Source organism: Taudactylus pleione, unplaced genomic scaffold (assembly GCF_031769625.1).
Source record: "Taudactylus pleione unplaced genomic scaffold, aTauple2 ptg000887l, whole genome shotgun sequence".
Lineage (NCBI taxonomy): Eukaryota > Metazoa > Chordata > Amphibia > Anura > Myobatrachidae > Taudactylus > Taudactylus pleione.
Genome location: NW_028285288.1, coordinates 1,907,394 through 1,922,065, shown reverse-complemented (window position 1 = coordinate 1,922,065; position 14,672 = coordinate 1,907,394). Strand labels below are relative to the sequence as shown.

The window sequence follows — 14,672 nt, the reverse complement described above, 5'->3', positions numbered from 1 at the left end:
AGTAGTGGTCCCCCAGTAGTGATCCCCCCTATGCAGTGCCCCCTGTAGTGATCCCCCCTATGCAGTGCCCGTTATTTATCTTGCCCTGAGCGCCAAAGACCCCAGTTGCGCCCAGGGCTGCCATCAGGGGGGACAGCCAGTACTAATGTACCGACCCCAGTTGCGCCCAGGGCTGCCATCAGGGGGGACAGCCAGTACTAATGTACCGGGCTCAGGGGGGCCCGCACCGCACAAATATTATGACTATACTGCCAACTGCTGGGTAAGAAGGAGCACTTTCCTGCATTAGCAGCACTGCAGGCCCCTTGTCACTGAGACGCTCAGGGCAGAAATGGCTAGGCTTACCTGGCCAGATGGGAGCACGGGAGTTACGTGCCACCATAAGTAAACTAATCACCAATAGGCTATTACCATGGCTGACATTTTGGCAGACTCCTCTTGTTCCCCGACCCCAACTCTCCTCCTCCCCCCTGCTCTAGGGGAAGCTTGGGCCTGGTCTCCGTCGTGTCAATGAGTGTTGTTACCCGCTCCTCACTGCTCTAACACCCCCTCCTCATCCATAAATGCACATTGTACAGAAGTTAGGAGGGAGCAGGGTTTCAGTGTCTGCAGCTCCTCTCAGCCGGGAACATGGAGGGGAGAGAGACACCTGAGACAGACCTGCAGCTATCAGGGACCAGACGCTCCGGATCACCCCTCAGTGTGTATCACTGACTGAGCCTGTACATGCAGCTTATTATGTAAACCTAAATCCTCTGGCTGCATACCTCCAGTAGAATGAGTGATGATACTTGCCCCTGGATATCATGCATAGCTGCTCTCTGTTTGTACTTTTATCCAATCAGAGAGCAGAGCAGAGCTGTGCAATATCCAAAGGCAACGCAAATGAACAACTCTGCAGGACAACTTAATAATAACTTCATGTAAAATCCTGCGATGATAAATATTTTCTCCATTATTATGTATTAATTTATAAACTGTAATTTTATTGTGTCATGTCTTTACAGTATAGTTTGTGTATACTGTAGCTTTTAATCAGTTTACACTATAGCTTGCAGCAAACTTCTCAATTTCACAGTGTATTTGAAAACACACATCTTTCATATTGGAAAACTCTCATATAATCTGCAGCTCAGTACTAACTTTATTTGAGCAGATTACTTTCATTTGCTGACACATTCGATTCGTTAAAAATGATTATAAACTCAGAGGCAATCTGTTCCTTCCTAACACTAGTATGTTACAATCGTAGGGGGTGAATCCAATTGCTTGTGGAGGGTTGCCATTGTCACAGCGTTAAAATGCCGGCATTGGTACAGCATCTCGCACCCCTCGCGCGCCACTCAGAGCCCGAATTCGCATAATTTTGCTCGGAGCCCTATGGAGCTGCGAGCACTTCTAGGCGAATTTGTGCTGCTGTCTAGTGCGCCTGTTTGTGCGATTACTCGCATCCGCGAGAACATCGCGTGTTATTGATTTGACCCCATACTTTGATGGGAAGGCGGGTAGTGATACAGGGATCTATGTACCAGTGACGTGCGATGAGGTAAATGGCTGGGGAGGCACTGGCAGTGATGTGCGGTGAGGTAAATGGCTGGGGAGGCACTGGCAGTGATGTGCGGTGAGGTAAATGGCTGGGGAGGCACTGGCAGTGATGTGCGGTGAGGTAAATGGCTGGGGAGGCACTGGCAGTGATGTGCAGTGAGGTAAATGGCTGGGGAGGCACTGGCAGTGATGTGCGGTGAGGTAAATGGCTGGGGAGGCACTAGCTAATATCAGAGCCAGAATTACAGATACATATATGAACCCGAGGGTGCATGTGGGCATTATACAAAGGTGCAGCAGTATATAGTGCTGGAAATTTGGTGAGTTTTGATCAGGGATGTGCGGAAAAGGTATACAGGGGAGGCAGTGCCTCACCTGCCATTCACTTTGTATTACAGAGATTTGATTATAAAAAATTATTAGAATAATACAAAGAAGGTACTTATAATTTTTCTTATAATTTTTATAGTCAAAACTCTGGAGTATACCTAAGTATGACAGGTGAGGCACTGCCTCATCTGCCTCACCTGACCGCACATAACTGCTATGTACTGAGGGCCTGATTCACTACGAATCACAATATTGCGTACGCATGCAGTTCAACTGCGATAGCATGCTAATCCATTGCAATCGCAATGCAAACTCAGCACAAAATAAGGACGCCCACCTTACCTTACACACATCCGTAACGTTTAGCAGAATAGCAAAACCATCGGTAACAGCGAGGACCATCGCAGCCTCGCGCACACTTGCACAAGCCCTGACCTTACTCAGAAATTGCTAGCTTCCACGCACGCTTTGAGATCTCACACTTCGTACGGCCTCGCAGTGGATAATTTATGCACGCCCCTGCAACGGCGTGTGCGAACGCACTGGCACACCTATGTTTCCCCGACCCCCCCCCCCTGTCACCATCCACAAACGGTGCTTCCTGTCAATCACTCTGAGAGGGGTCTGCGTGGCCGGTGTGATCGCAGTCCCGATTGCAATAGCTACAATCGGCCGATTGCGTGCGTATTAGCAACTGTGATGCAAGCTGAATCAGGCCCTAAGCCTTGGAGAGAGAGATAAAGTGGACAGAGATAAAGTACCAACCAATCAGCTCCTAATTGTCATTTTACAGGCTGTGTTTGAAAAAATGACAGGAGCTGATAAGTTGGTTCTTCATCTCCTTCCACTTTATATCTCTCCAAAGCTTAGTACATAGGGCCTGATTCAGACTCTGAATCAGGGTGGGATGTTTTTTTTTTTACCTCGGGCCTCCAGGCCACCCACAGCTTTAGCGGGCGGCCTGGCGATGGTCTCGATTAGAGACCCTTGTGGTAGGGTCTTGCGACGAGACCCTTGTGGTAGGGTCTCGTCCACCGACCCGGCTACAAAATGGGGCGAGCTGTTGATCAACATCAACAGCCGCCCCGTCTTGTAGCGAGCCCCGGAGCGAGTGATTTCTCACTCGCTCTGGGGCTCGCGCACACGCAGTGCGCACGCCCCGTGTGCTCACTGCCCAGCCATCTACCCGCTTGCGAGCGCTATGCGCTCGCGAGCGGGTCTGAATCAGGCTCATAGACCTCACAGTTTCTGCTGTATACAGTATATGGAGTAACAGCCCCTGCTGCATTCTCATTATAGCTGCCGGGCCAGCATCTCACACTGCTTCCTGTAGGTGCTGACCCGGCCGGGGCACAAATAGATTTGCAGATCCCCATTCACCTGGTCTCCAGGTTCCGCTGCTCATAGAGGAAGTTGTATTAAAAAAATATATATATATATATATATATATATTTAAATGTAAATATCGGCAGCGAGTGGCTGGCAGGTCCCTCAGTACCTACTGATGAGCTTTATTTGAAGGTCTGCCTATATAAGGGACAGTATATACATTATAATGTTATTGTACTTGTGACTATTTGTTGGGTCCCCTTTAGACAATGCAGGAATATTGATGACTGTTTGCCTGATTGTTATAAGGGAGGGAGGGGGCTGCCAGGTCGGTGCAGGTCGGCTGCAGTGGACGAAGCAGGGGCGTGTCACCATGATTGCGGCCCCGCCCCCCACTTTATAATGCCGATTTTACCGGCATTCCAAAGCAGGGGGCGGGGCTACGATTGCACAATTTGGCGCGCATCGCATCATCCCTCGAACCGCCCACTTTCAAGTGCGGGTGGTCGCGGGGTGCCAGCAGACAATACGGGGGGGACTTGCCTAGTCTTTCAGGGTGCCGGGAGCGGCACACGATTTTCGTGAGGCTCCCGACAGTCCTCGGAGAGTAGGCAATTATGCCTATTTTGCGTTGCTTATTACTACTCTGGTATAGAAAAGTTGTAGTCGGCTTGTTATATATTCAGGGGCTACACTGTGACTCCTCTACTAGGAGCTGTACTTTGAATTACAAAAGATATAATTACTTGGGCTGGGTACGGGATACTGGCGCTCAGGAACCTGGTGCCAACATCCCAACTGGGTTACAATGCCGACACCTACAGGTAAGTGTTCTAACCGTCCCCTCCTCCTAACCCGCCCCTCCCTGCAGCCTAAACCTAACCACCCCTCCTTCTCCCAGCCTAACCCTAACCGTCCCCTTAGTGCCTAACCACTAACCCTCCCCCTAACCCCACTACTTACCATCCCGACTGCCGGGATCTTGACTTTGGGGTCTATTTACTAAGCAGTGTTAGGAGACAGAGTGAAAAGTGATTAGGTACCAGCTAATCAGCTCCCAACTGTCATCTCACAGGCTGTGTTTGAAAAATGACAGTTGGGAGCTGATTGGCTGGTACCTTATCACTTTTCACTCTGTCTCCTAACACTGCTTAGTAAATAGACCCCTACATCCCAGTTAGTTTGACATTGTGGCCCGTGGGCCTTAAAGTTTTATTTATTTTATTACATTTAAAGAGTATGTGTATGATTTGTGTGCACCTGCCTTATTTCAGTGTAGAAGAGGTTCTTGCCCAATTCGAAGCATTCATGTAGCATGTCCGTGTCCGGGTATCAGGAACTGAGCTTACTCTATATGCCATGATAGGGCAAACGTCAGTTACCCTAAAAGTGCCCATACCTCACTAGGGTGTGTTGGTTTAGAGGGAGTAATATATATAACCCATGCCATTGCCCATATAAGCAATGTGCACTGCTGTGGGATAGATAGATAGATAGATAGATAGATAGATAGATAGATAGATAGATAGATAGATAGATAGATAGATAGATAGATAGATAGATAGATAGATAGATAGATAGATACACATACATACATACATACACACATACAATAAATGCTAACAGGTGTCTTCAATGTTCAAATCTTTATTATTAATCAATTAAGCAGACCAAACTAAAAACAAAAGGTTACACAATGTTTTAAAATATTAATGTACTGTATATTAGCAAAACATAAAGATCACTGATTTTTTATTTATCTGTGATTTATGTACATTTTTTTCAAAGAAACACAACATTTTTGTTAAACCCGTTATTCTGTATTAGATAATTAAACTGTCAGTTTATATAAAGACAGGCACAAACGGAATAAAGATTATCACATAAAGTAGGTGCCATTTTGTAAGTTAGAAGAGGCTACTTTATAACAATTGCTTTGCGTGAGGTAAAAACGTGTCATTCGCTTACAGTTCAGGACTAACCAATGGCTAAAATAAACAGTAACTCCATGGTGCCTTCAATCCCAGTGATCGACATACCGGGAATATTACGATCAAGCAGTTCAATAGAAATATGACATAAAAGTCACTGCAAATACTGTTTGTCACAATCAATTCAATGTAATTATTGCACCTTTCTAAATGAGCACAGTGCATAAAATAGTAAAACATAGGCCCTCATTCAGAGCCACTTGCTAGCGGCAGTACGCTCGTTCTGAGCGATGTTCGCACATCTGCGCATGCGTACGGATCGTTATACGCATGCGCGAACCAGTCAGTGCGGCCGAAATTCATGTGCTCGCAATATAGCGAATGTCTGCTATTTTGAGTGACAGGAAGAGGCGTATGTGGGTGGTAACAGGGGAAGGTGCTTGAAAATGGGGAGTGGAGATCCGAACGCAGGCGTGCTTAAAGGTCAAAACGGGCGTTTTATGGGTGTGCATAATTAATACAGCAGCGTCATTGACCACGTCACTGGGTTATTTTATAGCCAGAACTGCTCGCAAGATTGTGGTAGCAAAAACCAACCACAAGAATAGCGAGCAGTGCATACGCTGGTCGATGTACTCGATTAATCTAATAAATAGCGGACATGACGTATGGTGCGAGCGGCCAGGGGACGTTTTTAACAAATAAACGAGCGTATGTTTTGCTCGCTCGTTCAGACTTAGAGGTGTGAACAGACCGCAAAGAGCGAACGGATCATTTGAATAGCCAGCCCTTGTTTTTGAACGAACGACCGCAAATAGCGAACGGCTCTGAATCAGGCCCATAGTTAATTAAAGCAACAAATGAATCAGTACTTATTAACGAAAACGTAATAGAAGAGGAACAAATGCTAACAATAAAGTGTCACCTTGAGGTATACATATACTCTAACAAACTATACAATTTACGGTTCACAATAAAATACCAGCAATTCAGTACATACAGAATCCCACCCCATCCTTCACCTCAGACTACAGAACAAGGAGGAAATTCCCAACAGGCGACAAGTTCTGTTATCACCACAAACAATTCGCTGCCCAGCGCGGGGTGATATGAGGTAGAAAAAAAATCTAATAAGTATTTACCTTCTAATATCAGAACCTGGAAGCCATTGGCCTGAGAATCAAACACATCAAAGTGACCATGTATAAAACCATGAGGTAGCCACACATATCGCCTAGTTGTTGTTGTCTTACAGTATGCACAGGCAAAACAAAATGGCTACCCCTAGGTACAGTGGATATAGTATCTGCATTGAGCGTGTGTCTGTCTGTTATTGGCACGGGGAGAAGTTCACAAGATCTGTGCAAAATATGCCAAACGCTGCTACAGTGGAGCTGTACTCTTCCCCAATGTCCTGATTCACCAGTGGGGACAGGCGGGAGGCCTGAAACCCATCCACTAGGCCTCCATTATTAACACTACAATTAGGCGCAGAATTGTCACTGACCGCCAGCAACATAGCCCACTTTCTTTTATTGTCTTAACTTGCAGCATAAACTGTAGTAGAGTATGTGATGCATTCGGGAAGATTTACCGCTGGCCGCATGCCCGGCGGTTCAAATCCCGGCAACGCCTGCCCGACAGAGGAGGAAATCCTGATTGTCCTAAAGGTAAGTATAAACTAATCTAATTCTACCCCCTAACCCTAACCCTCCTTTAGGGTGCCTAACCCTAATTCCCCCCCCCCCCCATGCCTAACCCTAATCCCCCCTCTAAGTGCCTAAACTTAGAGATTTCGACGCCTGTCATTTATCCCTCGGCGGGATTCAGTAGTCGGGAAGCCGGCTGTCGGGATTGCGACAGCCGGCTTCCTGAACGTATACCGTATGTGATATCCCATATATATGTTCTACTTTCCCCCAATTTTTGCTAACCAAAACTGAACCAAAATACTTGAGGGTGGTTTTGCCACATTGGAGGTGTTTCCCATAGCAACCAATCCGATTCTTGTTAACATTTTATAGAATGTACTAGATCAATGCTAGCTAGAAACCTTGGTAGCTATGGGGAACGTCTCTACTTGTTGTCTGTAGAAGATTTGATCCATCTGCCCCACATACTCATATTATCAGCTATCTGATTGGATGATACACATACAGTATGTGCTAATTGCCCCCATATGGGTAGTGCTATTATTGGGGGCAGCGCTAGGGACTTCACAGGAGAAAGATGAAAATGGGGGATGTGGCACGTCAGGTACTGAGGGCTATGTGATCGACTAACTGGGAAATGTCGTCTGTCTCCGACACCTGAGCAATCGCTCCCCAATCTCCCTGCGCTACAGCTCTGACAGCCGTATGGAATAAACTTGCATGCTGGGACGGAGCAGAAGGCAGCTTACTCCTCAAATCCTAACACAGTGTCTGTAAAAATGTTCTCTTATTAAGTTGAAAGATCAATAAATAAATAAAAATGGAATAATATTGCTTCCACTCTAAAGGTGCATAGACACAACGATTTTTTGAACAATTATCATTAAACGCTATCGTTAAACGATAATCGTTTGAAAAAAATCGTTCACTTTCTGAGTCAAATGATGAACGATTATCGTTCATGTGCGTTCACGTTTGTAGTTCAGTCAGACTTGTCAACTCAACAATTTTCATTAAGGGAATATGCAAAAATCGTTTGTAGTTAAAAAAAAATCGTTCATTACACTTTAAAAAATCTGACAGATAATCTGACAGATAATCTGACAGAAAATCGTTCATAAAATCGTTCATAAAATCATTGGTACCAAAATCGTTGTGTGTGTATGCAGCTTAAAGGTGCATACACACACAACGATTTTTTTGAACGATTATTGTTAACAATATCGTTTATCGTGCAATCGTTGTAAAAATCGTTCTCTTACTGAGATAAAACGATGAATGATTATCGTTCATGCGCGTTCACGTTTGTAGTTTGTAGTTCAGTCAGACTGACCAACTGAACGATTTTCATTAAGGGAATATGCAAAAATCGTTTGTAATTCAAAAAAATCGTTCATTACACTTTAAAAAATCTGACAGATATGGAGCATACACACGGTCAGATTTGTCAGATGAACGATTGAACGATTTTACCAAAGTTTTAAACGATTTGAACGATTGAACGATTTTTGACTGCATTAAAATGAATGGAATCATCCAAGTCTGACTGCAAACACATCAGATGTCAGATATTGTTATCTGACAAACGGGAACGTTCATCGTCCATCGTTCAGGCATGTCAGATATGTCAGATTTTCCTTCAGATATGAACGACTGAACGATTTTTAAATCGTTATCGTTCAGATCTGAAAGAAAAATCTGACCGTGTGTATGCACCAATAATCTGACAGAAAATCTTTCAAAAAATCGTTCAGAAAATCGTTGGTACCAAAATCGTGTGTGTATGCAGCTTAAAGGTGCATACACACACAACGATTTTTCGAACGATTATCGTTAACGATATCATTTATCGTTCAATCGTTGTAAAAATCGTTCACTTTCTGAGTTAAAACGATGAACGATTATCGTTCATGCGCGTTCACGTTTGTAGTTTGTAGTTCAGTCAGACTGACCAACTGAACGATTTTCATTAAGGGAATATGCAAAAATCGGTTGTAGTTCAAAAAAATCGTTCATTACACTTTCAAAAATCTGACAGATAATCTATCAGAAAATCGTTCATAACATCGTTGATAATAAAATCGTTGTGTGTGTATGCACCTTTAATCTAACCATCACAAGGAAAATGTAACCTGGCCCGTGCATGTTTCATTCAGTAAAAGTTGTAACGCTCCAGATTTAATAAAAAACAAAAACAAAACATTTTCAAATAAATAATTGTAAGTACATACATGGTGTCAGGATATCCCCAGGCCAGACATAAATCTCATTTATATCTTTGACTGAACCGTCATTCTGGAAGTGAAAGATCCTAACACATTATTACTAAAGCATGCCACTGATTGCTCTAAATTAAATTCTCCTTGAAAATAACATTAGCGGTTACTAAAGGGAATTCTATCAATCACATGGAAGCTAAATGCAATGCAAATGACTCCTATTACTATACATGAATGACATATGCAATGTGCATACCCCCCCCCCCCTCAACAAAAACAGAGCAGGACCCTGAAGTCACAGGGGAGGTCAAGTCCTTTCGTGGGGGTTCAAAATGTGCTACGCGCCCTCCTGCAAGGCCTCCCTTATAAATGCAGCGTCGACACCCCTTAATCTCATTTGAACTATTATTTTTGCAAGCGGGTGTAAATGTGCATGCACTCGGGTGCCCAATCCACACCCAACAACCACAGTAATGCCAACGAAAGCTCAGTTTCAACTGTCGGACAGGATCATTCCTGCAGGCAACGCCAATTTGGCGTGTAACATCGGGGGATAGATGCACGATGTCGCAGACACCTGATTCATGCTGCTAGCTTGCACCTTTGCCCAGCCGTAAGTGATGAAGAAAGCGATTTTGGCAGGAAAAACACATTTTCAGAGACAATAAGAGACAAATGTAAGTGGTTATGTTACAGATGCAACCGGCATTGTCTACTTGTAAATAAAGAAATATGTTAGACAGTAAAGGCACAAATAGCAAATGCCCGTAAATTCCAATTCCAATGGCATTCTGTACTTGTACTATAGAAGGCATTAAACAAAGTATTCTGTACACATAATAAAAATATCCCTGTCACCTGTACACAGTGGGCACCCGGGCTCTGGGCCGATTCACTATCCAGGACAGCGCTGCCTATTAACTCACTCATGATAAGTAACAATGCATAGGAATGGGGAACAGTGTGCCTTATACCTCAGGGATGTCACTAACACTTAATAAATTAATAGGCTGCATCATACCTACAGTGCCACCAAGAAAAATGGCGGTCACAGATAAGAAGGCGGCATGGCCGCACCATGTGAAAGCATGACCGAGCCACGTTGTGAACTCCAGCCCTTTTGTGCTTATGTGCTGCTGACGGGGGGGTGAGGATCTGGGAGAGTGATATACAAAATTCTGGACTTACATTCCAGGAGAGTAGGCCAGTGTAGGTGTATCCTTATGACTATTGAGTCACCTCCAAAATGGCTGCTTCCACTGTGTGCAGTTGATGGAGACGCTTTTTAATAATTGGTTTAAATACTGCAAATGCTGTGTCCTATAGTAACCACTCAACCCCATTAGTATAATTGTCCTCTGATTGACTGGTTGCTGTAGAGTACAATCTATTTGGGCTATTTGCCCTATGCTATTATATTAAACTTGATATCTTTAGATAAGAATAATGTTTTCAATATCAAACAAAGTAAAAGCAATTACGTTTTCAGTATTGACGTAATTAATGCTCATTTTTGTTTCCATATTGCAATCAGACAGACGTAACCATTTCTTTCATAATATTAATAAGAATAACACAGCATTACAATTTCTTTGATTTACTTTGTAATCCCAGAATTAGAGATTATTTACATTTTCTATGAAACTATCAAAATTGCTATACGGAGACTGTTCGTACATAGCTCATTGTAATCATTTATTCTCCAGTCTGCAAGGCTACATCGCTGCACCATAGACACTTCTGTGCGCCCTCATAAAACTGTATCAGTCATCACACTCCTTGTGACAACTGGGAGTTTGACTCTCATCCTAACACTGGTTGTGTGCTAAGGAATCCTTAGGAGACTCCCCTTGGAACATAAGAAGAATACAAAGAATTCCAAATGGTGAACTCAGAATTCCATTGACTCTAAAGAGTCTATAGGACATGGAACCGCTTCTTCTTGCTCTAGATATGGTTCTAGATCTAGAGGGATTCCTTGGTTCTTCAAGTGAATATGGGCATTCATAAACTTCTGGAGGTATTTAGAGGTGTAGAGCCAGTGATGTTTCAATACATCTTCCATCTCATAGAATTTGGACTGCCTGGCATTCATCTTGCGGAAACGTCTGAATAACTTGTTACCAGACTCATTGCCCTCGCTAGCCCAAGCGCCAATAGAACCATCACGTTCTATGATCTCTGGAACATGGGCTAGAGTCTTGTGGAAGTAATTGGTTATTTTGCCCTCATACCTATACTTAAACTTGGTGGAGAGCAGCTCTGCAAAGCGCTGAGAGTGGTAACTGTATTGGCACAGAAGCTCTGGGCATTCTTTAGCAGGGCAAGAAGTGCGCCAGACCGGTTTCATTTTGAGATACAAGTCCATAAGTTCTTTGACAGCCACTTTCCTTTCCTCACAATGTATCAGTTCACAGACTGCTTCCGCCGTTTCCTTGGTCATTAGTTTCCGAGCAAAGTTTCCATTCATTCTCATAATGGGCTTAAGGTTCATCTTCTTCCGCAGGTGTTTATCTAGTGTCGCTTGCCATTTCTTTCGCTCTTCTTTGGTGGTATTGGGATTTTTGTAGACCTCCCCAATTTCTAGCTGGAATATTCTGAAGAACTCGGCGGCATTTCCAATGTCACAGTGCAAAGCGTCAATGGACGGGACAGTTTCAATGAACGCCTTTGCAGAAACTCCTTTCACTCTATCACGAAGCTCATCAGCAGACTCGTGGTAGGGATTAGCTCTCCAGGTCTCGTAGCGCTGTAAGTTCTCGCTGTGGCTTCTAGTGATGGAATGAAACACCAGGTTCTGAGAGGCTTCCAGGCGGGTGGCATCGCAGAGAGTGCAGATATAGATAGAGCCTGAGGCCTCCAGACCTTCCACTTCTCGCACCAGCTTTTCATCATACCCTGTGCCACGGAATATAAATTTGAAATTTCGGAGTATTCCTCCAATCTCCAGCATGAGGTCACTGGACTTCATGGCCTCCCTCTCGGCTATCAGAGGGCTAAGGATGGCCGTCAGAGTTTCGTGGTCTGATTCATCAGCAAGCATTAGGCATAGAGGTTTACAACAAAGTTCAGAGTTTGGTTTGGTCTCTTCAAAAATCCGAACAGTTCCATTGTTGTTGGGAACACCAATGGTCATGATGGTAAATGAGAAGCGGACCGCCTTTTCAGGCACCATGGGGCCGCAACCATGTTTCTCACTAACATCTCCCATTCCATCACAAGATTCTTTAACCACCACAGTAAATGGACCAGTCAAGTATTCCTCTAAGTCTTGAGATTTTAAGCCTTCAAGGATGTCCTCTTCCATATCTTTCAAAGCTGAAACCAAAGCTGCATCATATCTAAACCTTTTGGAGATAGTATCCACAGGATATTCATCCACAGAGCGATTCAGTCCTGAAAGGCCATCAATTATTCCAACATCTGTGTTGGAAGAAACGTTCTTCAGAGGTGGTTTCCATTCAAAATGGTGATACCCTGGCAGCAGGGCTTTCTCAGCATTTCTCAGGGCATGGAGAGGCTGAAAGATTTGGCGCCTGGTCGTGGCTTTGACTGTCCTGTACATTTTGTGGTACTGGCTGCAGCTCAGAAAGGTGTTTACTCGTATCGCAAGGCAAACAGCAGGTGGGAGACCTGCTCCTCTGCCTTCCATGATGGCCTCTAACTCATCTGCATGCCGGTGCTCATTTCCTGCTCTTAGAGCCAGCAGAAAGAGGGTCAAGCAAACTGATTTAACATCGCCCCCTTCTTCTTTGTCACAAAAGGCTTTCACTTGCATCTTCAGCTCTCGGAGACGGTGCTTTTGGGCTCTCCTTGTCAGAGAGAGCAGATGCTGTCTGGGTCGTCCACCTTTGTTGATATGTGCATAGGCCTCTTTGCCCTTGATCTCTTTGTGTTTGGAGATGTGCTGAGAGTATTTTCCTAGGGAGATTTCCTCATCACATCCAGTGACACTGCATTTTAACATTAAGGAATTAAGAATATTAAGAAACGACTTCACAGGCGTTGTCAGGTCAGTGGGGAAGCAGGTGTACCTACAGACCGGACAGTAGCAACCCATGATCTTTATGTATTTAAGAATGCAAATCCTGCAGAACAGGTGTTTGCATATGGTTTGCACCGGATCAGATAGTAGGTGTTCACACACCTGGCAAGTGACTGACTTGGTAAAGTCGGAAGGAAAGTCAACTACAAGTAGACCGGTGTCTAGGTGGATTTTCTTGCAGTTAGCCTTTATCTGATTCATGGTGTTATTCCTTTTCCATAGAGAGGGGTTGTTTCCACTTTTTTTCATTTTTCCTTGCTCAACATTGATTTTTCGTTTTTTGGTTTGGTGGGAGCTTTGGTGGAACGCTCCTTTCCGTTTACGAAAGTTCTTGGAGGTATTACAAATATCACACGTAGTGGAATGAGGCATCCACTCCACTGCTCTGTTACGGGGGAAGTAAACCTCGCTGGAGTTGTTGCTAAATTTCTGATGCATGATGCTCCAACAGTTATGGCAAAAGCGAGTCGGGTGAGTGGTGTCCAAGTCGCCCCTCACGTCAATCTTAAAAACCTTTGAGATGAGGTCAGGCCAGGAGGTGGCTTTCTTCTCCCTTCGCCTTAAGACTTCTTGAGTGTCGTTGTCCACAGGTCCATGGACAGGATAGCTTCTGCCCTGCTGGTCCATTTTAAAGGAGACTCCACAAATACGGCACAGGTGTTGCAAGATGGCTGTGTGGGTGTCTCCGTCCTTTCTTTTCAGATCAGCCTCATTGTTGCCAATTAAGCTTGTCTCCTGACACTCACCATCTGCAGGTGATGGTGATGAAGACACCAGGGTACTCTCATGTGGCTTGACGTTGAAGTACGGAGATTTCTCCTGCGAGCTGGTGCATGACACCCCGCTGTCATCAGCCTGCTCTTGTGATGGTGTCCTCTCCAATGATTTGACTCGGAACAGCTTAAATTTCCATTCTGAGAACTTAGCATAAGGAGGTTGTATTTCATTTGACACCGAGTTCAGGAGTGTGCTGACCTCTGGCAACTCCATGTCCAAGATTGCTACAAAAAAAAAAAAGCACAAAAAGAAATAAATATCAAAGAATTCTTCTACAATTCAATATAAATCCCAATCAATATAACAGTTGATATTATGGCCTGCCAGGCTTCCTTCCCCATATAACAGCTCATCTTTTCTACTCTAGTACATTTCTGTGGCTAAAGCATATCATTGATTGAAAACTATGTAATAGAGGCGTGTGAAAATTGGTCTACTGGTTGCTTTGGAAAGCAGTTGTCGTCCGTATCATTAATCCTCTCCCTGCAGATGATAAAAGCTTTTTCCCAACAGCACTACTGACTAGCCAGGAAGGAGGCCGAAGAATAATTATTAAGTTGTCGCAACGGCGTGTGATGACATCACTGAGCAACGGCACACCTCTACACTACAGAAAAGTAATCGCTGTAATGCAGGGGATGGGGGAAATTTTAAGTCTGTGAGTCCCCTTGTTTGAAATAGGGGAGTCTATTCATTTAAACTAGATTATTATTATTATTATTATTATTAGTAAATTTTATTTATAGGGCGCCACAAGTGGTCCGCAGCGCCGTACATACAGTAAAGGGTACACAGAACATTACATTACAATACAGTGACCAAAATATAAGCAGAACACAAGTAA

At 44.1% G+C, this 14,672-nt stretch overlaps 1 protein-coding gene across 1 annotated transcript; it reads right to left on the bottom strand.

Annotated features, from left to right (window-relative positions):
- Positions 1 to 10,897: 10,897 nt before the first annotated feature.
- On the bottom strand, positions 10,898 to 14,041 carry RAG1 (recombination activating 1). The gene has a single exon (XM_088459039.1). It carries the CDS (start codon positions 14,039 to 14,041, stop codon positions 10,898 to 10,900), a length of 3,144 nt encoding a protein of 1,047 aa, XP_088315165.1.
- Positions 14,042 to 14,672: the final 631 nt, after the last annotated feature.

Bases quoted from the DNA above. Each gene is read 5' to 3' on its own strand.
- RAG1 (XM_088459039.1), bottom strand. From the start codon at position 14,041: ATGGAGTTGCCAGAGGTCAGCACACTCCTGAACTCGGTGTCAAATGAA.